The sequence below is a fragment of the Budorcas taxicolor genome, chromosome 2, assembly GCF_023091745.1.
Source record: "Budorcas taxicolor isolate Tak-1 chromosome 2, Takin1.1, whole genome shotgun sequence".
NCBI classification, from domain to species: Eukaryota; Metazoa; Chordata; class Mammalia; order Artiodactyla; family Bovidae; genus Budorcas; species Budorcas taxicolor.
Window position 1 is genome coordinate 50,099,090 of NC_068911.1, and position 21,329 is coordinate 50,120,418.

Genomic DNA, 21,329 nt, shown 5'->3' on the forward strand with positions numbered 1-21,329 from the left:
AGCAAATTGGACTGTTTGACACCAACATATGTGGGTGAGATGCAGTGTAGGTGGCCATGTTTGAATAATCATATCATTCGATATTATTTTTCAAAGGTTTTAAAACATATGTCACAAAAATTGCTTGTGAACTAATAATACTCAGGGCTGGATTACAAGAGAGTGTCCATCTGACATTTAGGACAGTATTTGAATTCATGACTTTTTTTTTTTTAATCTAGAAATTTAAGAAATTTTAGATTTTAAGAGGTTTGGAATATTTGATATCTAAACATGTGAAACAGTTAAGACCCCCAGAATAGCATCAAGAAAAGACAAAAGGATCTTACATTTTTCTGTATGTGATTATTATTCCAGAGTTAAGAGACGTACAGTGTTTAAATCACTTTTTTTTTTTTTTTGGTCCAACTGAAAGAAGGATCCTATGCAAAAATAACAGAATGGATGTAGAATTTTGAAGACACTTGCAGTGAGACAGGTGTTTTTAGCTGACCCTAAGAGCCAGATGCTTTCTGTATTTTTTTTATTTCTTCTTTTACATATTTTTAATAACTTTTATTGAGATATAATTTATATACCATATAGTTCATGTATTTAGAGTGTACAGTTCATGATTCTTAATATCTTCAGAGTTGTACAACCATTGCCATAATCAATTTTAGAACATTTCCGTCTCTCTGAAAAAAACCACTGTGCCCGTCAGCAGCCACTCACTGCTTGGCCCCCGTCTTCTTTCCCTGAGCCACAGCACCTAGAGGTCTGCTTTCCGCCTCGATACGTGCGTATTCTGAACGTTTCATATCAGTGCATGCATGCACGCTCTGTAGCTTCAGTCAAGAGCCTCATACAGTTTGTAGCCTTTGGTTTCTGGCATTTTTCATTTAGTATAATATTTTTTTTAACTTATTTTTTAATTGAAGGACAGTTGCTTTACAGAATTTTGCTGTTTTTTGTCAAACCTCAACATAAATCAGCCATCAGTTCAGTTCAGTTCAGTCGCTCAGTCGTGTCTGACTCTTTGCGACCCCGTGAATCGCAGCACGCCAGGCCTCCCTGTCCATCACCATCTCCCGGAGTTTACTCAGACTCGCGTCCATCGAGTCAGTGATGCTATCCAGCCATCTCATCCTCTGTCATCCTCTTCTGCCCCCAGTCCCTCCCAGCATCAAAGTCTTTTCCAGTGAGTCAACTCTTCGCATGAGGTGGCCAAAGTACTGGAGTTTCAGCTTTAGCATTATTCCTTCCAAAGGAATCCAGGGCTGATCTCCTTCAGAATGGACTGGTTGGATCTCCTTGCAGTCCAAGGGACTCTCAAGAGTCTTCTCCAACACCACAGTTCAAAAGCATCAGTTTTTCGGCGCTCAGCCTTCTTCACAGTCCAACACTCACATCCATACGTGACTACTGGAAAAACCATAGCCTTGACTAGACGGACCTTAGTGGGCAAAGTAATGTCTCTGTATTTGAATATGCTATCTAGGTTGCTCATCACTTTTCTTCCAAGGAGTAAGCGTCTTTCAATTTCATGGCTGCGATATCCCCTCCCTTTTGAACCTCCCTCCCATCTCCCGCCCCATCCCACCCCTCTAGGTTGGTACAGAGCCCCTGTTTGAGTTTCCTGAGTCATACAGCACATTGCCGGTTGGCTATTACATATGGTAATGTAAGTTTCCATGTTACCCTCTCCATACATCTCATCCTCTCCTCCCCTCTCCCCATGTCCGTAAGTCTGTTCTCTATGTCTGTTTCTCCGTTGCTGCCCATTTTTCTAGATTCCATATATATGCGTCAGAATACGATATTTATCTTTCTCTTCCTGACTTACCTCACTCTGTATAGTAGGTTCTAGGTTCATCCATGTCATCAGAACTGACTCAAATGCATTCCTTTTTATGGCTGAGTAATATTCCATTGTGTATATGTACCACAGCTTCTTTATCCATTCATCTGTCAGTGGACATCTAGGTTGCTTCCATGTTCTAGCTATTGTAAATAGTGCTGCAGTGAACAGTGGGATACATGTGTCTTTTTCAGTTTTTATTTCCTCAGGGTATATGCCTAGGAGTAGGATTGCTAGGTCATATGGTGGTTTTATTCTTGTTTTTTAAGGAATCTCCATACCGTCTTCCATAGTGGCTCTATCTATTTATTCAACAGTGCAAGAGCGTTCCCTTTCCTCCACATCATTTCCAGCATTTATTGTTTGTAGCCTTTTTGGTGATGGCCATTCTGAGTGGTGTGAGGTGATATCTCATTGTAGTTTTGATTTGCATTTCTCTCACCACTTCATGGGAAATAGATGGGGAAACAGTGGATACAGAGTCAGACTTTATTTTTTTGGGCTCCAAAATCACTGCAGATGGTGACTGCAGCCATGAAATTAAGACGCTTACTCCTTGGAAGAAAAGTTATGACCAACCTAGATAGTATATTCAAAAGCAGAGACATCACTTGGCCGACTAAGGTCCGTCTAGTCAAGGCTATGGTTTTTCCGCTGGTCATGTATGCATGTGAGAGTTGGACTGTGAAGAAAGCTGAGTGCCAAAGAATTGATGCTTTTGAACTGTGGTGTTGGAGAAGACTCTTGAGAGTCCCTTGGACTGCAAGGAGATCCAACCAGTCCATTCTGAAGGAGATCAGCCCTGGGATTTCTTTGGAAGGACTGATGCTAAAGCTGAAACTCAAGTACTTTGGCCACCTCATGCGAAGAGTTGACTCATTGGAAAAGACTCGGATGCTGGGAGGGATTGGGGGCAGGAGGAGAAGGGGACGACCGAGGATGAGATGGCTGGATGGCATCACTGACTCAATGGACGTGAGTCTGAGTGAACTCCGGGAGATGGTGATGGACAGGGAGGCCTGGCGTGCTGCGATTCATGGGGTCGCAAAGAGTCGGACACGACTGAGTGACTGAACTGAAATGAACTGAATAATGAGCGATGTTGAGCATCTTTTCATGTGTTTGCTAGCCATCTGTATGTTGTCTTTGAAGAAATGTCTGTGTAAGTCTTTCCCATGTTTCGATTGGCTTATTTTGTTTTTCTGGTATTGAGTTGTATGAGCTGCTTGTATATTTTGGAAATTAATTCTTTGTCAGTTGTTTAATTTGCTATTATTTTCTCCCATTCTGAGGGTTGTCTTTTCACCTTGCTTATAGTTTCCTTTGCTGTACAAAAGCTTTGAAATTTAATCATCCCCCACTTGTTTAATTTTGTTTTTATCTCCATTACTCTAGGAAGTAATGGGAGAAGGCAATGGCACCCCACTCTGGTATTCTTGCCTGGAAAATCATATGGACGGAGGAGCCTGGTAGGCTGCAGTCCATGGGGTCGCAAAGAGTCAGACACGACTGAGCGACTTCACTTTCACTTTTCACTTTCATGCATTGCAGAAGGAAATGGCAACCCACTCCAGTGTTCTTGCCTGGAGAATCCCAGGGACGGCGGAGCCTGGTGGGCTGCCGTCTCTGGGGTCGCACAGAGTTGAACACGACTGAAGCGACTTAGCAGCAGGAAGTAATGAGGATCTTGCTTTGATTTATGTCATCGAGCATTCTGCCTGTTTTCCTCTAAGAGTTTCTGGTCTTATATTTGGGTCTTTAATCCCTTTTGAGTTTATCTTTGTGTATGGCGTTAGGAAGTGTTCTCTGGCGTTAGGAAGTGTTCTCATTTCATTCTTTTACATGTAGCTGTCCAGTTTTCCCAGCACCATTTATTGAAGAGGCTGTCATTGCCCCATTGTATATTCTTCCCTCCTTTGTCAAAAATAAGGTACCCATAGGTGCATGGGTTTATTTCTGGGTTTTCTATCTTGTTCTATTGGTCTGTATTTCTTTTTTTATGCCAGTACCATACTGTAGCTTTGTAATATAATCTGAAGTCAGGAAGGTTGATTCCGCCAGCTCCATTCTTCTTTCTCAAGACTGCTTTGGCTGTTTGGGGTCTTTTGTGTTTCCATATGAATTGTGAAATTTTTTGTGCTAGTTCTGTGAAAAATGTCACTGGTAATTTGATAGGGGTCACATTGAATCTGTAGATTGCATTTGGTAGTATAGTCATTTTCACAATATTGATTCTTCCTACCCAGGAACATGGAATCTCTCTCCATCTGTTTATGTTGTCTATGATTTCTTTCATCAGTGTCTTATAATTTTCTGTGTACAGTTCTTTTGTCTCCTTAGGTAAGTTTATTCCTAGATATTTGTTTTCGTTGCAGTGGTGAATGGGATTGATTCCTTAATTGCTCTTTCCGATTTTTCGTTGTGAGTATGTAGAATGCAAGTGATTTCTGTGCATTGATTTTGTATCCTGCAACTTTGCCTAATTCACTGATTAACTCTAGTAATTTTCTGATACTATCTTTGGGTTTTCTATGTACAGTATCGTGTCATCTGCAAACAGTGAGAGCTTTACTTCTTTTCTGATCTGGATTCCTTTTATTTCTTTCTCTTCTCCGATTGCTGTGGCTAGGACTTCCAGAACTATGTTGAATAATACAATAGTGGTGAAAGTGGACACCCTTGTCTTGTTCCTGATCTTAGGGGGAATGCTTTCAGTTTCTCACCACTGAAAATAATGTTTGCTGGAGGCTCATCATACATGACCTTCACTGTGTTGAGGTAGGTTCCTTCTATGCCCATTTTTTGAAGAGTTTTAATCATAAATGGGTGCTGAATTTTGTCAAAGGCTTTTTCTGCATCTATTGAGATTATCATATGTTTTTATCTTTCCATTTGTTAACATGGTGTATCACATTGATTGATTTGTGTATATTGAAGAATCCTTGCATTGCTGGAATAATCCCAACTGACCATGGTGTATTAGCTTTTCGATGTGTTGCTGAATTCTGTTTGCTAAAATTTTGTTGAAGATTTTTGCATCTATGTTCATCAGTGATATTGGCCTGTAGTTTTTTTTGTGTTGTCTTTGTCTGGTTTTGGTATCAGGGTAATGGTGGCCTTACAGAATGAATTTGGGAGTGTTCCTTTGTCTTTGATTTTTTTGAATTCTTTTTTGAGAAGGATAGGTATAAATTCCTCTTTATATGTTTGGTAGAATTCCCCAGTGAAGCCATCTGGTCCTGGACTTCTGTTTGTAGGGAGTTTTTATTATTTCAGATTCTTTTCTAGTGATCGATCTGTTCAGATTGCTTCTTTTTGACTCAGTCTTGATAGGCTGTATGTTTCTAGAAATTTGTTTCTTCTAGGTTGTCCAGTTTGTTGGCATATAACGTTACTTGTCATTTATCCCCCCATCCTCTTCAACTTATGTTTTGATTAATTTTATCCCTTAACTAATATCTCTAACCACTTAATGTTTACAGTGCATGTTGGAACTGAATGCCTTATTAGCTTACTGGGTATATGTAAGCATGTAACACAGTACTATAGTTTGGGAGCATACAGTGGATTTAAATGTCACAACATACTCAGAGAGCTAGAACTTGATTGGAGAAATGAGACAGCATTTGTGTCTGTTTGCCACACAAAAATGCTGGCAGTATTTAGGGAATGTGTACTCTGTGTAGGGCATGTCATTTACACATCAAACGTAAGGCGGACGCTGCGATGACCGTAATCTTACAGAGGAGGTCCCTGATGCCACATGGGCTACTTACAGGTGTGAGTCCCCACTGGCAGCAGTGAGACACACATCCGCACAGTGGCTCCACGGCCAGCACTGTTAAGGTCCTTGGGTTGCCGTCCGAAAGTGGGGACCTCCCTGGAGCCGCAGTGGGGTAAGTGGTCCTGCATTCACCACCTGAAGGAGGTGGGTGCTGAGAGAGAGCAAGGTACTCACCTGGACTGGCTCATATCTTCCCCCTCTGGACATCACCAAGTTTCCGGCTACTGTCTTATTTTAAACCACAGTTTGTCCTTGCATAAGGTAAGTCGCTTTGTGATTTGAGAGCCCACTTCCCCTTCCCCCTTTATTCTCTTTCTGTCCAGACACCAGCCTCTTTCCCGTCTGCCTGGTGATTTGGGATTCTTGAGCCAGGGGTTCACAGGAGTGCTCTGGGGCTTCAGAAGTAGCTTTCTCTGTTTCTTGCACCCAGGAACAGAAGAATTTCTGAAGAGAAAACCATCTTTTGCTTCCCTACATTCAGCTCTGTCACAGCCTAAGAGTTGATGTGGAGTTAGGCAGTGATTCTAGGTTAGTCACTCACAGGAAGCCACACCCATTGTTACTGGGCGCTTGTTGTGTGCTGATGACCTTGTCATCTTGTCCTTAAAACCACACCAGGTGATGTAACGAAATGCCTCTTCACAAAATAATGTTAATTTTAGGGGCCAGCCTTTCACAGTGGAGATGAGAAAACTAAGACCCAGAGATCTCCCAAAGGTGGTTTCTTCCTGTTTCTGCATGTCCAGCATAATAGCCAGGAGCCGCATGTGGCTGTATAAATAGCAAGAGAAATGAATTCCTCAGATGTACTAGCCACACGGCAACCACTTAAGAACCGCCTGTGGCTAATGGCTGCCACACTAGAGGGCACATCGAGCAGTGGGCATGTCTGCTGGCCCTTCCCGACTCCACGGCATTGGTCTTCAGAATCCCTGCTGACCTCCAAGTTTTCTCTGCAGGTTGCCAAACCTTCCAGGTTACCTCCAGGGTGGCACTCACGACTAACCGTCGGAGTTTGAAGGTGCTGGACTTGCACGTATCTGGAATATCTAGGGATCCTAAATGGAGCTACAACCATGCCATGTGAGTACCAGGCACATGACGGGCAGATTCAGAATGACCAGGGCTTTTCTTCAGGCTCATTTTACCACAACAGAAGCAGGGAAGGGCCTCCCTGCCTCCTGGGGTCAGGGAAAGTCCTGGGTGGACATTAGGTGGGTTTGAGTTTTGAATCCTGGCTTTGTGACCTGGGCCCCATAACATAAGCTGAGTTAGCTGCAGAATCCTGATACTTAATGTGGGGACAGTGATATCACAGCAGGTGGTTGTAAGGCAGAAGGACAAGGTCATCAGCACACAGCAGGCTCCCCGTAACAATGGGTGTGGCTTCCTGTGAGTAACTAACCTAGAATCACTGCGTAAACTCCCGATCCACTGCAAGGAATACTGCTTAAACAATGGTCCCAGCGCCATTGGCAGCCTCCATCCTGGCAGTTTCGGAGGAACTGCCATCAGAGGGAAGCAGTTCACCAGCATTCTGCTTCCTGTGGCCCATGACAAGATGAATAAGCCAGTAAGGCTGTGATGTTCTTCCTGTGAATTCCTTACACTTTTCATGAGGTTTTTTGGTAGGTGGAGGGATATGTGTTAGTGTCTGTCATCTGGTATTCTACTGAAGGCTTCGAGCAATAGTTTACTGATTCGTAACTAACCTCTTCAGATACCACATGAGCTCAGTGCTTTGTGTAATTTACTTTTTCTGCAATTAAGGGAAAAATATGAAACAGGTCATTAAGGCAGTGATTGCCAGCCTGGGCTTTGTGACTTCCCTAGGTTTTTCCAGGGGTTCTCAAAAGGGATTATAAAATTATAAAAATCAAAATTTAATTTGCACTCTATTTTTAATGGCACTTTAAGGACAGAAATTACAAAGTCTACAAACCCATGAAGGTGTCTGTTCTGAAAGGTTGGAAATTACTGCATTGTTGAGTCAGCTCTCACAGTAAATGTCTCATAATAAAGGCCTGTAGAATTTGATCTCATTCATTACAGAGCAAGGGACTTTTATTTGTTTGGTCACATCAGTATCATTTAGGAAGTATTTAAAAATGGTATTTAGTTTTATTTGAACATGTCAACTGTGCATTTCCAAAACAGCAGGCTTTTCAGAGGAATAAATCAGAACTGTAAACACAAGACACAGAAGTTTTTTGACTTCCTACAGTCAGTTTCACAAATCCACATACTGTATATTCATAGGTGAGGTTCAGCCTGTCACCCATCTATTTCTATAATTACATAAGCATAATAAATACATCTGATTTTTAAAGGTCACTTAAAATGAGTTATGATAATTTACAGTACAGTACATTTCAGTCAAGTGCAAAAATAACTGTTTGCTTATTTCTGTTCCTTCCCATTTTATTTTTAGGCTGTGTTCTGTGGTGAAGCTAGATATCCAAGTGTCGAGTTCCTTCTCCCAGATGCTGTTGTGGGCAGAAGTGTGGTGTCGTGGGGAAGCCCTTACTTTACAGTTGGTCCTGCCTAATCAGGGTCAGAGAGTAAGGTGAGTTTTTCATTTTTAACTCTGTTCTTTTCTCTCCTCTCCTCTGTGCTCATCCACAGTATTGTACACACTGTATAACCGCCCTTCCTTCAGCTAAAGCAGCGTTCCCTTGCCCACAGCCCTCCCCCAAGGCTTCCTGTAACCTCAGCGTTCACTTTGAGCAGCAAGCTTGATGCAGGAGTCACCTGGCCACTGTCCTGACTGCAGCTGTAGTATTTACAGTAGTGTGTTCATACCTGAACTGTCCAGTGTCTGACTGTGTCTTCACGGGAAAGAATAGACTGATATTTGTGTCTTAAGTCATTGGAAAAGTGTACTTATTTCTGTCTTTCCCACTCCTGGCTTCCTGTTCACCACCTTTTTTTTTCCCCTCACCAAAAAACAAAACAAAAACTGAGCCATTATGTAATTTTAAAAAATTGTATCCCTCCCCCAGGCACTTAAATCTCATACGGTTATTTGTAAGTAGTACTGCTTAATTAAAAGAAACCCTTAGGAATTCATTGATTTTGCGTTTGTTTTATTCCATCAGCTAATTAGAGCCCAAATCACTAGAAAGCTGTAAATAGTGATAGAGGCTATTTACAGTATCAATATATTTAGTAAACCTTTGTCTATCAAGCCACAGCATACTGAGTTGGTTGGTTTATTTCAAATATTCCTTCCTCTGGTCTTAAAGGCCATTTAAAACAGAAGGCATTTTAAAGCTCAGCTTAGCTTGCAGTGGTCAGTAACAGCTTTTGCTGCTCCAAGAATTGACTATTTTCATTATATACCATACACATATAAAAATATATTTCCTAGAGATATCCCCAGTTTCTGACGAAACTTTTTCCTTTGTTTTTCTTTCTTATTAAACAAAAACATAGATGCTACCAACTTTTATCTGGTTACTTTTAAAATAAGTCTTATAATTTTTAAATGGTTCTTTTTAAAAGAAACAAAATTATAGATGTATTCTGTTTCCTCTCCGTTTGCATTAAGAACCAAATAATTAGAATAAATAATCAGAAGAGGGAACTTATATCAGCATTCACCTTGAAACACTTTCTTCCCCTCCACCCATTCAGTGTAACTGCTGGTTCCAACTCTTACTGCCCTGGCAGAGAAATCCTGTGGTCCTTAACCTACAAACCCAAGAACCGAAAGCCCTCACTGAACTCCATTCTCCTCCTGTGACTCCGGTGGGGCTGTGGGAGGTGGCCTGTCCCTGCCAATATGTACTGTAGCTCCTTTGTGTGTGGGTGTCTCCTTGGCGATGAGTTCAGGTGTTAGAAGCGTGTGTGGTGCTGTGCCCCTCAAGTGAGGCGTGTCCTGGGTTCAGGCGCCTCTCCCTCTGTCCTGGCAGAGGAGCCCAGCTCCATGCAGGGTGTGAGGTGAGCGGGACGCCTCAGTGTCCCCCAGCGGCAGGCGGAGCCTGGTGGTCCTCACTGTCCTCTGTGCGCGGGTCCACACTGGGGTGAGCAGGGCTGCTCTGCGTCTGAGATGCGGCTGCTGGAGGGGATGGCTGGCTTCTAGGTGGGTCAGGAGGAGCCTCACATGGTCCAGGCTGGGCTCCACCAGCTGCAGAATGTTTCTGACTCTCACTGGTCCCCTGGAAGGTAAAGATAGGATGTGCCCCATGGTCAGTGCTAGCAAACTTTCTATATGCTTTCAAGTGAGATAGAGGCAGCATGGGGAGAAAATCCTGAAGCAACCGCTTCAGGAAGCAAGTGATAGAGGAATAAGGGTGGAACGGCTTACCTTTCATCTCCTTTCCTATGTGCAACTGCCAAAGCCGCATGAAAAACATAAACACTGTAAGCAGATGTACCTTGTGGATAAAGGATACATTACTACCACAATGCCTGCTACTCCTAGGAAAACAGTCCGCATCAGCAGATGTTTCCTGCGCTCCCACTGGCCACTGTGGCAAGTCGCTGGGTGAGCAGCATGGAATGGAAACTCATGCTGTTTGCTAAGGCCAGAGCCTTCAAGGCTGGAAGGCACCTTGTCTAACAGGGAGTGAGGAAGGCATTCTCGGCCTTGGAGAAGGGACCAGGAAAAGAAAGGTCCTGAAATGAAGAATCCTGATGTGTATTTAACTAAACAAGTAAGACAGAACATCCATGTAAAAAAACAGTAAACGAGCCCCTATGTGACCAGCTGGTTTGAGGGAGTACCTGTCACTCCAGAACATCACCCATACCATGTCTGTAAAATACCACATTCCTGGTTTCTGAACATCAGAAAATATGTTTTTGTTTTTCTTTAATGGATTGCTCTCTGAACTAATACCCATCACTTCAAAAAGTTTTGTTTCTGTAATTGATTCTAAAATGTGAAAGAAAAAATTGTATGATGACTTCTTTATAAGAATAAGTTATACCAGCTAGTTTTAATTAATCTTAACATACCAGAAAAAAATGTTTAATGATGCTTAAGCCTCATAGGCTTCTGTGAAAATGAGGATAAGTGTCCCAAGTATGAAAACACTGCCATTTGGGCAGAAGACCTCATTTTTCCTCCTGCTTCACCTCCTTCATATGCTCTTCCCACCCTCTTGTCCCTCTTGACTTGTGAGCAGAGGATTTGCATGAGTTTATTCTTGATAGACCAATAAGATCATACATGAACTAGACGTTACCAGCAAAGAATCAGATTTGGTTTAAGCTATAGAAATATTATGTTAGTTTACAAAATTATGATAAATTAATTAATGTATTTCAAATTAAACAAATTATCAAATTACTTTGTAAGTCTTTCTCCTTTATTTTTTTTCCTCCTATGTCCTCTGAAACTGCTCTAGATAAAAAACTGATGATTCATCCCATGAAAGAGAATGATTTGATTAAAAAAACACAGGGACGTTAAACGCATTACTTTGGCTAAACTGTTCATAGAAGTCACACTTAATCATTTTCCCAAAAATATTAATATAGCTTCAGTGACAATTACCTACAATGTTTTATCCATGAGATTCGACTCTACTCAGGAGAGACCACAACTCTAAGGGTAAGAAAAACCACACTTTTTATCTTTCAGGTGAGCCCACCAGCAAATCCACACTCCACTCAGTTGGGTATCCTATAAGACCCCTACAGTGGCTCAGAGTACTAACTAATTCATCAGATATTTACTGACATACTACTATATAGAAAGTCCCCACTAGAAGTTTTAAATTAGAGATTAATATATATAATCCACCAAGGCAAGAACCATATATCCACACAGTAACTAGTGTCCATCAACACAGACATTTTAAAGAAATATAGAAAATCAGAATGAATTTCTTTCAAGAAGTACTGTCTTCTCTGTGAGGCCTTTCTGAACTGTGTAAGGCAGAATTTTCCCTCTATGAAACCTTGTATACACCTCTGTAACACAGTTGTCACAAAAGTACTGAAATTACCTGTCTGCATGTTTATTTCCCCGTCAGACCTCCCAGAAGTTTCGCTGAGCGAATATCTGAAACAACCAGGCCTGCGTAAGGGGGCGCAGCAGAGGACCTTTACCTGCAGAGGCTGTATCTCAGAAGCACGGTTGTCCCTTGTGAGCTGCATCATCTCTTTAACCTGGTAGAGTGCGTAGGCAAAGGTCACCCAGGGAGAGGAACTGACCCCCCAGGCTGGCTTGTTCACATCCTCCTGTTCTTCCTGGTGCTTGGTTTTCTTGGGTGGAAGTCTGGGCTCAGTGCGTGGCATAACATCTTCTGTCTGTTGCTGGACCAGGTCGATGGTTGCTATGGGAACAGGGCTAGAGGGAACGGGAATCCTTTCTGCCAACATCGTCTTGTCTGGAGAGAAAATCGTGTTTAAATCATTTGTCAGTTTTCAGTGTATTTAAACAGATGCATGTAAGTATATATAAATAGTGAAAAATAGACAGACAACCTCGATCAGCCCATGCCAGTGTGCTTGGGAACGGCAGCAGGTGGCAGTGTAGCGAGGGTGGCTTTCCCACCTGGTGGCGATTACTGAGCAAATGAATGTGATGTCTGCCTTCCAGGTCTCCTTCCAGAGCCTAACAGACACGAACCTATTTATGAAATGTATTGTTCGTGTATCAGTATGTCGTATTTGTGGGGCATAGGTTATAGCTTCGGTATAACCACTTACAGTACTGAAATTGTAAAGAGAAGCATCGAAACAGGAAACTCACATGACAGATGCTTTTATTAGACTTTTACTGAAGGCATGGACCAAGCTATGTAAGAGAGATGATCTGGTTAGGATTATGGAAGAACAAGAGTGAGAAAAGTCAGTATTGGTCTTTCTTTCTGAGTAACTTGTTGGAATTAAAATCTGTCGTTGGGGTTTCTGTAACAAGTTAGTGTTTCTCTTAATAGAAGCACTTTGAGTACTTGAGGCAAATGCTCCTCAAAGGACAAGACACCGTAGAAGATGAGCCTGTTCCAGGACTCAAGAGCTGAGAAAGAATATTTGTTTTAATGGTTGGCCTTCTTCATTCAAAAAAAGAAAATTAAAAAGTTGATTGCCCAAATAAGTTGAAAACTTGTTTTCATCCACTTATTATATTGGATATAACCTTCTTGCTGTATAATAATTTTAATGAAGTCCATACCTAATCTGCCTGCAATGCAGGAGACCTGGGTTCAGTCCCTGGGTTGGGAAGATCCCCTGGAGAAGGGAATGGCAACCCCCTCCAGTATTCTTGCCTGGAGAATCCCATGGACCGAGGAGCCTGGTGGGCCACAGACCATGGGGTCGCAAAGACTCGGACACGACTGAGCAGCTACGACTTTCACTCTCATGCCTGATTAAGGGAAAACTTCAAATTAACGCTTAGGCTTTTTTTTTCAGATGAAGGTAAGGCACAGAGATGAATGTCACTTCCTGTCCCTAATAGTAAAATTACTGTATAGTCCTTTATGTATTTAAAATTTAAATCTCTTTAGAATACCAGAGAAATTTAAAACCAATACTTCCCCAGAATCTTAACAAAAGGAAGAAAACCGCAAGCTATTTAAAAAACCAGTATTCTTTTCAACACAGCAAGTGGCATCTCTCCAGCCATGGTGCACATGAGCTCAGAGCCATGCGGGTCTGTGGCACACTGTTAGCACCTCTGGGTTTCTCAGGGGTATGTGCAGAACTCCCCTTGGCTTCAACCTTTAGAACCATTAAGGGTCAATGCGCATGTTTACCTTCTTCCTCATCTGGTACCGCTAGCCACTGGATCAGGGCAAAGAGTAGGAGGATCACCAGGCAGGCCATGCCGATTCCTCGGAAGGTTGCAGCAGCCCCTGTGAAAACAAGTGACGCTCCAGAGAGTAGCTCCTGGAAAGGCGGGTAGCCTTCACCCAGGCCTGTCCATGTTCCAAAGCTGAGAAAGGCAGCAGGGCAGAGAACGGCAAGTGGCCATTAGCTTCATACCGAAGGAGAAACACAGGTCTGGGTAGTTGTCAAGAGACCCAAGAGCTGATATTGGATATCTGTCATTGATCAGATTTTCAAACTGCATTTATAAAATAAAAGACTGTCTCTGAGTGCCTTTTTAAAATGCAGTGGGCTCTCTTCTTCATAAGGGCCATCTACCTATTAAACAGTCCTATTAATCTGTAGTTAAAACAGCCAAGCTCAATAGGTGCTATAAATTCAGACATCTGTGAGCCCACTGAGTAGTGAAGATCCTGGAGCAGAATAATCCCACCTCCACCTCGGCCCCCTGTATTTCTGGTAACGGGGAACTGATGGAGCAAACAGACTGTTATCACAGATGCAGGGACGTCACCAAAGCCAGATGGAAAAACAGTGATGAATTATCTCTTCTCCAGCATTTTCATCAACAGGTTTAGGGCACTTCAAACTGAAAGCACGCGGGATTATTCCTTTGTTTGGCTCCTCTGAGGTATCTGTGTGGCACGCGGTTAACTGTCCGTCTGCTCTAATCATCTTAACTACCGAAGCACACTGCACTGCAGTTCTGACTACTGTGAAAGCTAGAAAAAGAATGTGAAAACGAGAGTCTGGCAATCTTCAGTAGTAATCTGAGTGTTTATGGAGGTTGCTGAAAACCTGTAAGGTTTCATCAAAGAAGAAAGGGAAAGAAAGCAAGCCATTCTTACCAAAAAAGTTGACTAACACGCCTCCGATCATGGCACCACAGCCTCTCCCCAAACCCAGATGAAGGCCTTGCAGGATGCCCTGGGCAGACGTCCTCAGCTCAGGGGGAACCGCGGCGCTGAGATAAGAGATGCAGGCCGCCCAGATGGCCGCGTGTGTCACTCCTGGGGAGAGAGGGGAGCAGGCGGGACGGCTGGTCAGCACTCCTCAGGCTACTCTATTTTGGAATGTGAGTTACTAATGAGGAACATACATGTGTACACATACATAGATATATACACATCTAACGAAGATGTATACTTTTTTGTGGTAAAATACACGTAACAAAATTTGTCATTTAACCATTTTTAAGTGTATGGTTCGCTGGTTTTAAGTACAGTTCCAGTTTTGTGCACCCATCACCACCATCCATCTCCAGAATTTATTTTCAGCCCAAACTGAAATTCTGCACCCGTTAAACAATACCATCTCCAGGCCTTGAGAACCACCATGTACTCTCTCTCTCTGTGAGTGTGACTGCTTGGGTACCTCATACAGGTGGGCTCATACGGGGTTGGTTCTTTGGTGTCTAGCTTCTTTCACTTAGCATACAGTCTTCAGAGTTCGTCCATGTTACATATGCCAGAATTTCCTTCCTTTTTACGGCTCATGGATATGTAGCCTTGTAACACTCTGTTTATCCATTCATCTCTTGATGGATATTTGGGTTTCCACCTTCTGGCTGTTGCGAATGCTGCTTCTGTGAACACTGATGTGCAAGTGTCTGAGTCCCTGTGTCAGTTCTTCGGGGTATATGCCTTAAAGTGGAATTACTAGGTTACATGGTAATAATACATTTAACACTTTGAGGGTCTGTTTTCCACAGTAGCTGCACCATTTTACATTCCCACTAGAAATGCTCAAGGATTTCAGTTTTTCCATATCATACCAGATGTTATTTTCTATGTTTTTATAACAGCAATACTAATGGGTATCAGGGCTTCCCAGGTGGCGCTAGTGGTAAAGAACACCCCTACCAATGCAGGAGACATGAAGAGATGCGGGTTCCATCCCTGGGTCGGGAAGAACCCCTGGAGGAGGGCACGGAAACCCACTTCAGTATTCTTGCCCGGGGATTCCCCAGGGACAGAGGAGCCTGGCAAGCTGTAGTCCGCATGGCTGCAGACTGTCAGACACAACTGAAGCGACGTAGCACAATGGGTGTGAAGTGGTATCGCACTGTGGTTTTGATTTGCATTCCCTAATAGTTGACTCATTGGAAAAGACCCTGATGCTGGGAGGGATTGGGGGCAGGAGGAGAAGGGGATGACAGAGGATGAGATGGCTGGATGGCATCACCGACTTGATGGACATGAGTCTGAGTGAACTCCGGGAGTTGGTGATGGACAGGGAGGCCTGGCGTGCTGTAATTCGTGGGTTGCAAAGAGTCAGACATGACTGAGCGACTGAACTGAACTGAATAGCTACTGATACTGAATGTTTTTCATTTATTAGCCATCTATAAATCTTCTTGGAGAAAATTTGTGCAAGTCTTTGCTCATTTTCAAATTGGGTTGTTTGGGTTTCTTTGCTGTTGTAGTCGTTTTTAAATATATTTTGGATATTAAAACCTTTTTTGGGGTACCTGTTTTGACATTAAGAATAGATACATAGATCAATGGAACAGAATAGACCCCAGAAATAAACCCATGCATATATAGTCGATTAGTCTACAACAAAGGAGACCAGAATATACACTGGAGGAAAGGCAGTGTCTTCAACATGTGGTGTTGGGGAACATGGACAGCTACATGTAAGTCAATGAGATTAGGGCACTCCCACACACCGTATACAAAACAAAATGGTTTGAAGACCTAAATGTAAGACATGGCACTATAAAATTCCTAGAGGAGAACATAGGTAAAAACATTCTCTGACATAAATTGTAGCAAAATTTTCTTAGATCAGTCTCCCAAAGCAAAAAAGAAAGAAAAGCAATAATAAACAAATGGGACTTGATATAACTTAAAAAGATTTTGCACAGAAATGAAACCATCAACAAAATAAAAAGACATCCTAAGGAATGGAAGAAAATACTTGGAAGTGATGCGGCCAACAAGGAGTTAATATCCAAACTCTCCAAACAGCTCATAAAACTCAATATTGTAAAAACAACACAGCCAAAGAATGGGCAGAAGTCTTAGACATTTTTCCAAAGAAGACAGCCAGATGACCAACATGCACGTGAAAAGATGCTCATCATTGCTCATTCTTAGAGAAATGCAAGTCAAAACCACAGTAAGGTATCACCTCACACTATTCAAAATGATCATCATTTAAAAAGTCTGAAAATGCTGGAGAGGGTGTGGAGAAAAGAGAGCTCTCCTGCTCTTCGGTGGGAATGTAAGCTTGTGCAGCCACTATGGCAGAAGAGGTTCGGAGGCTCCTTAAAATACTGAAACAGAGCTAGCATATGACCCAGTAATCCAACTCCTGGACAATTATCTGGAAAATACACAAATTCTAATTTGAAAAGATATGTGTACCCTAATGTTCACAGCAGCACCATTTACAATAGCAAGACAGAGCAGCAACCAAATGCCCGTCAGTGCATGACTGCCTCAAAAGATGTGGCGCATAGACACACAATGGGATATAACCCAGCCCCCAAATGAAGGATTTCTATTTACAGCAACAGCATGGACCTAGAAATAGTATAATGAAGTAAGTCAGATACAGCTGCTATACGATATCACTTATATGTGGGATGTAAAAAATAATACAAATGAATCTACGCAAACCAGAAACAGGCTCACAGACATAGAAAACAAACATATAGTTATGAAAGGGGAGAGGGAGGGAGGGGGGGTACAAATTAGGAATATGGAATTAACAGATAAAACTACTATATAAAAGATAAGCAATAAGGATTTATGGTATAACAGGAAATTCAGTATCTTGTAATAACTTGTAATGAAATATCTAAAAAAAAATCACTTTGCTGTACATCTGAAAATAATGCAGTATTGTAAATCAATACAATTTTTAAAAATTATTTCCAGTTTTTCCATTATATTAGCACTATGATTAACATTTTCAGAGAGAGAGCTTTTATGTATCTTATTTACATTAGCTATAATTCTATAAGTGGGGTTAATGACTTGAAGGATATAATCATTTTTTCGCTTTTGCCTTTTAATATATAGTTTCAGTTTGTTTTCCAAAAGACTGCAGGGACTATTTACAATGCCTCATTACCAGTTTCATTATATTTTCACTATTGGTTGGCAGGAAGAGGAGGATAAAGATAACAGGTTGGAAAAAAATTGATCATTAATGTACAGGAACTACACATTGTATGAATTTAAATCTTTATTAGAACACAGCTTTACATGTAACAGGAAGATATTGTCACAACAGGTTTTATAAACAGCTGCAAAGGATTAAGAAATCATCTGGTACTGCTTACATTAAGATGTGGACTTGCTTCTGAAAAATAATCTCACTTGGAGATAATATCATCAGAAAGTTTTAACCCATGTTTTGGAAAATTGAAAACATTAAATTGAAAAATTAATATGCATTTAAGATTTAATCTGACAATCTGCTTCTGGCCAAACTGGAATAACAGGTACTGGATTTACTTCCTTCTTGAAACAACCAAAAACTGGACAAAATATATGAAACAATAGTTCCCAAGACACTGGATGTCAGCAATAAGGACAGTGATCTCTGAGAGACGGGAAGCAGTGCGGGGCCCAGCCCACTGGGTCAGAGTCCGACAGCTGGGCACCAGCAAACTGAGGAGATGGGGCAGACGGGGCAGCTGGGACCCCAGGTCAGACAGCCAGAGAGGACAGAGCTCCACAGGAACTCCAGAGGCCCGCAGGTGGCTTCCCTCAAGTGTGCAGCAGAGCACTGATTAACAAGTGCGTGTGTCAGGAACCATCCAAAGCCAGGTAAAGAACTGCCCAAGTCAATACAAAAAACACTCCTCAGAACCCATCCAGGGCTGGGAATAGTACCTGTTTCTACCAGCCAAACTGGAAAAACTCATGACTCCTGGGATTGCTAGGTTCAAAAGGGTCTTGTTTTAGGACAACCAGCAGGGACCTTCTGTATACCACAGCAAGCTCTGCTTACTGTTACATGGCAGCGAGGATGGGAGGGGAGTTTGGGGAGAATGGGTACATGTTTGCATGTGGCTGAGTACCTTTGCTGTCCACCTGAAACTCTCACAATGTTGTTAATCAGCTACACTCTAACACAAAATAAGTTTTTAAACACTGAGGATAAAAACAAACAAAAGGTCATGTATTAGTGCTATGAAAGAGTTAGCCCTAGTTTAAACGACGTTCTGGTCCCATCTAAGTAATGTTTAAAAGCAAGACTCAAGAGGGTCATACTATTTCTAAGTTTAGTTATGTTCCAGAACAAAGCTCAAGAATATTTGTAGGAAAGCAAAAATATCCAGCACCTAAGGTAAAATTCACAGTGTTGAGCATGTAATCAAATACATTGCTATTCAGTTGCTAAGCTGTGTAGGCCTCTGTGACACCCCATGGACTGCAGCACACCAAGCTCCTCTGTCCCTCACTATCTCCCAGAGTTGGCTCAAATTCAGGTCCATTGAGTCGATAGTGCTGTCTCACCATTTCATCCTTTGCTGCCCCCTTCTCCTTTTGCCTTCAGTCCTTCACAGCATCAGGGTGTTTTCCAGTGAGTCAGCTCTTTGCATCAAGTGGTCAAAGTATTGCAGCTTCTGTTTCAGCATCAGTCCTTCCAATGAATATTCAGGGTTGATTTTCTTTAGGATGGACTGGTTGGATCTCCTTGCTGTCTGAGGGACTCTTCAAGAGTCTTCTCCAGCACCACAGTTCAAAAGCATCAATTCTTCCTCACTCAGCTTTCTTTATGGTCCAACTCTCACATCCATACATGACTACTGGAAAAACCATAGCTTTGCCTAGACTCTCAAGAGTCTTCTCCAGCACAATTTGAAAGGATCAGTTCTTTGGTGCTCAGCCTTCTTTATGGTCCAACTCACATCTGTACATGACTACTGGAAAAACCAAAGCTGTGACTATACGGACCTTTGTCGGCAAAGTGATGTCTCTGCTTTTTAATACGCTGTCTAGCTTTCCTTCCAAGGAGCAACGTCTTTTACTTTCATGGCTGCAGTCACCATCTTCAGTGATTTTGGAGCCCAAGAAAACAAAATCTGTTACTGCTTCCACTTTTCTCCCTAATATTTGCCATGAAGTGATGGGACCAGATACCATGATCTTAGTTTTTTAAATGTTCAATTTTAGGCCAGCTTTTTCACTCTCCTCTTTCACCTTCATCAAGAAGTTCTTTAGTTCCTCTTCACTTTCTGCCATTATAGTGATATCATCTGCATATCTGAGATATGAGAAATATTTGATATTTCTCCCAGCAATCGATTCCAGCTTGTGATTCATTCAGCCCAGAATTTCACATGTTGTACCATTCATATAAGGTAAATAAGCAGGGTGACAATATACAGCCTTGTCATACTGCTTTCACATTTTGAACCAGTGAGTTGTTCCATGTCTGGTTCTATTAGGTTGGTGCAAAAGTAACTGCAGTTTTGCACTGTAGAACTTTACCATTTGATATCAGAATATATGTGGTTATGTTACACATCATTTTAACGGGTGTTTCTCACTTCATTTTTTTTGCTAATGACATTATTTGCTGTTTATACTTATCTTAGGGAAATGATGTTAGACAAAAAGCAAATTTGATCAGTTTTCTTATTCAAGTTCAAAATGAGTCATAAAACAGCAGAGATACTCATGTCACCAATGCATTTGGCCCAGGAACTACTAACGAACATACAGGGCCGTGGCGGTTCAAGAAGTTTTACAAAGGAGACGGAAGCCCTGAAGACGAGGAGTGCAGTGGCCCGCCAGCGGCAGCTGACAACCAAGAACCATCATCGAAGCTGTGAAAGAACTCAACGGTGACCATTCTATGGTCATTTAGTATTGAAGCAAAGTGGAAAGGTGAAGAAGCTCCGTAAGTGGTTGCCTCACGAGCTGACCAAAAAGTTTTAGAAATCGTTCTGAAGTGTCTTTTCGTATTCTACAAAACAGCAAACCGTTTCTCCATCAGATTGTGACCAAAAGTGGATTTTATATGACAGCTGGTGATGGCCATCTCAGTGGTTGACCGAGAAGCTCCAAAGAACTTTCCAGAGCCCCAAACTTGCACCAAAAAGGCCACGGTCACTGTTTGGCGGTCTGCTGCCAGTCTGATCCACTGCAGCTTTCTGAATCCCGGTGAAACCATTACCTTTGAGAAGCATGCTCAGCAAATTGATGAGATGCAGTAAAAACTGCAGTGACTGCAGTCAGCATTGGTCAACAGAAGGTGCCCAGTTCTTCCCCATGACAACGCCCGACAGCATGTCGCATAATCAATGGTTCAAAGGTTGAACAAATGGGGCTCTGAAGTTTTGCCTCAGTAGTCAGGTTCACCTGACCTCGCGTCAACCAACTACCATTTCTTCAAGCATCTCGACAACTTTTTGCAGGTAAAAGCCTTCCACAACCAGCAGGAGGCAGAAAATGCTTTCCAAGAGTTCACTGAATCCTGAAGAAAGGATTTTTATGCTACAGGAATAAACAAATTTATTTCTCATTGGCAAAAATGTGTTGACTGTAATTATTTTGATTAATAAAAATGTTTTAAGCCTAGTTAAAATGATTTCAAGTTCATGATCCAAAACTGCAATTACATCACACCAATGTAATAAATGTTACTTCTTGACCTACATACAGGTTTCTGAGGAGACATGTAAGGTGGTCTGGTATTCCCATCTCTAAGAATGTCCCCCAGTTTGTTGTGATCCACACAGTCAAAGGCTTTAGCGTAGTCAATGAAGCAGTTTGTTGTTTTTTTTTTTTCTGGAATTCAGTTGCTTTTTTTATTATCCAGTGGACATTGGCAATTTGATCTCTGGTTCCTCTGCCTTTTCTAAACCCAGCTTGTACATCTGGAAGTTCTTGGCTCACATACTGCTGAAGCCTAGCTTGAAAGATTTTGACCCTAACCTTGCTAGCAGGTGAA

At 42.0% G+C, this 21,329-nt stretch overlaps 1 protein-coding gene across 1 annotated transcript in view; it reads right to left on the reverse strand.

The window, feature by feature from the left end:
- Positions 1 to 8,693: 8,693 nt before the first annotated feature.
- Positions 8,694 to 21,329, reverse strand: part of MFSD6 (major facilitator superfamily domain containing 6) — a 93,760-nt gene continuing 81,124 nt past the window's right edge. Inside the window, exons 4-7 of the mRNA XM_052657857.1 lie at positions 14,258 to 14,419; positions 13,337 to 13,435; positions 11,685 to 11,965; positions 8,694 to 9,784 (exon numbers count right to left, since the gene is read on the reverse strand). Coding sequence (XP_052513817.1) covers positions 9,581 to 9,784; positions 11,685 to 11,965; positions 13,337 to 13,435; positions 14,258 to 14,419 — 746 coding nt within the window. The 3' untranslated portion in view covers positions 8,694 to 9,580. The remainder of the gene's footprint in view (positions 9,785 to 11,684; positions 11,966 to 13,336; positions 13,436 to 14,257; positions 14,420 to 21,329) is intronic.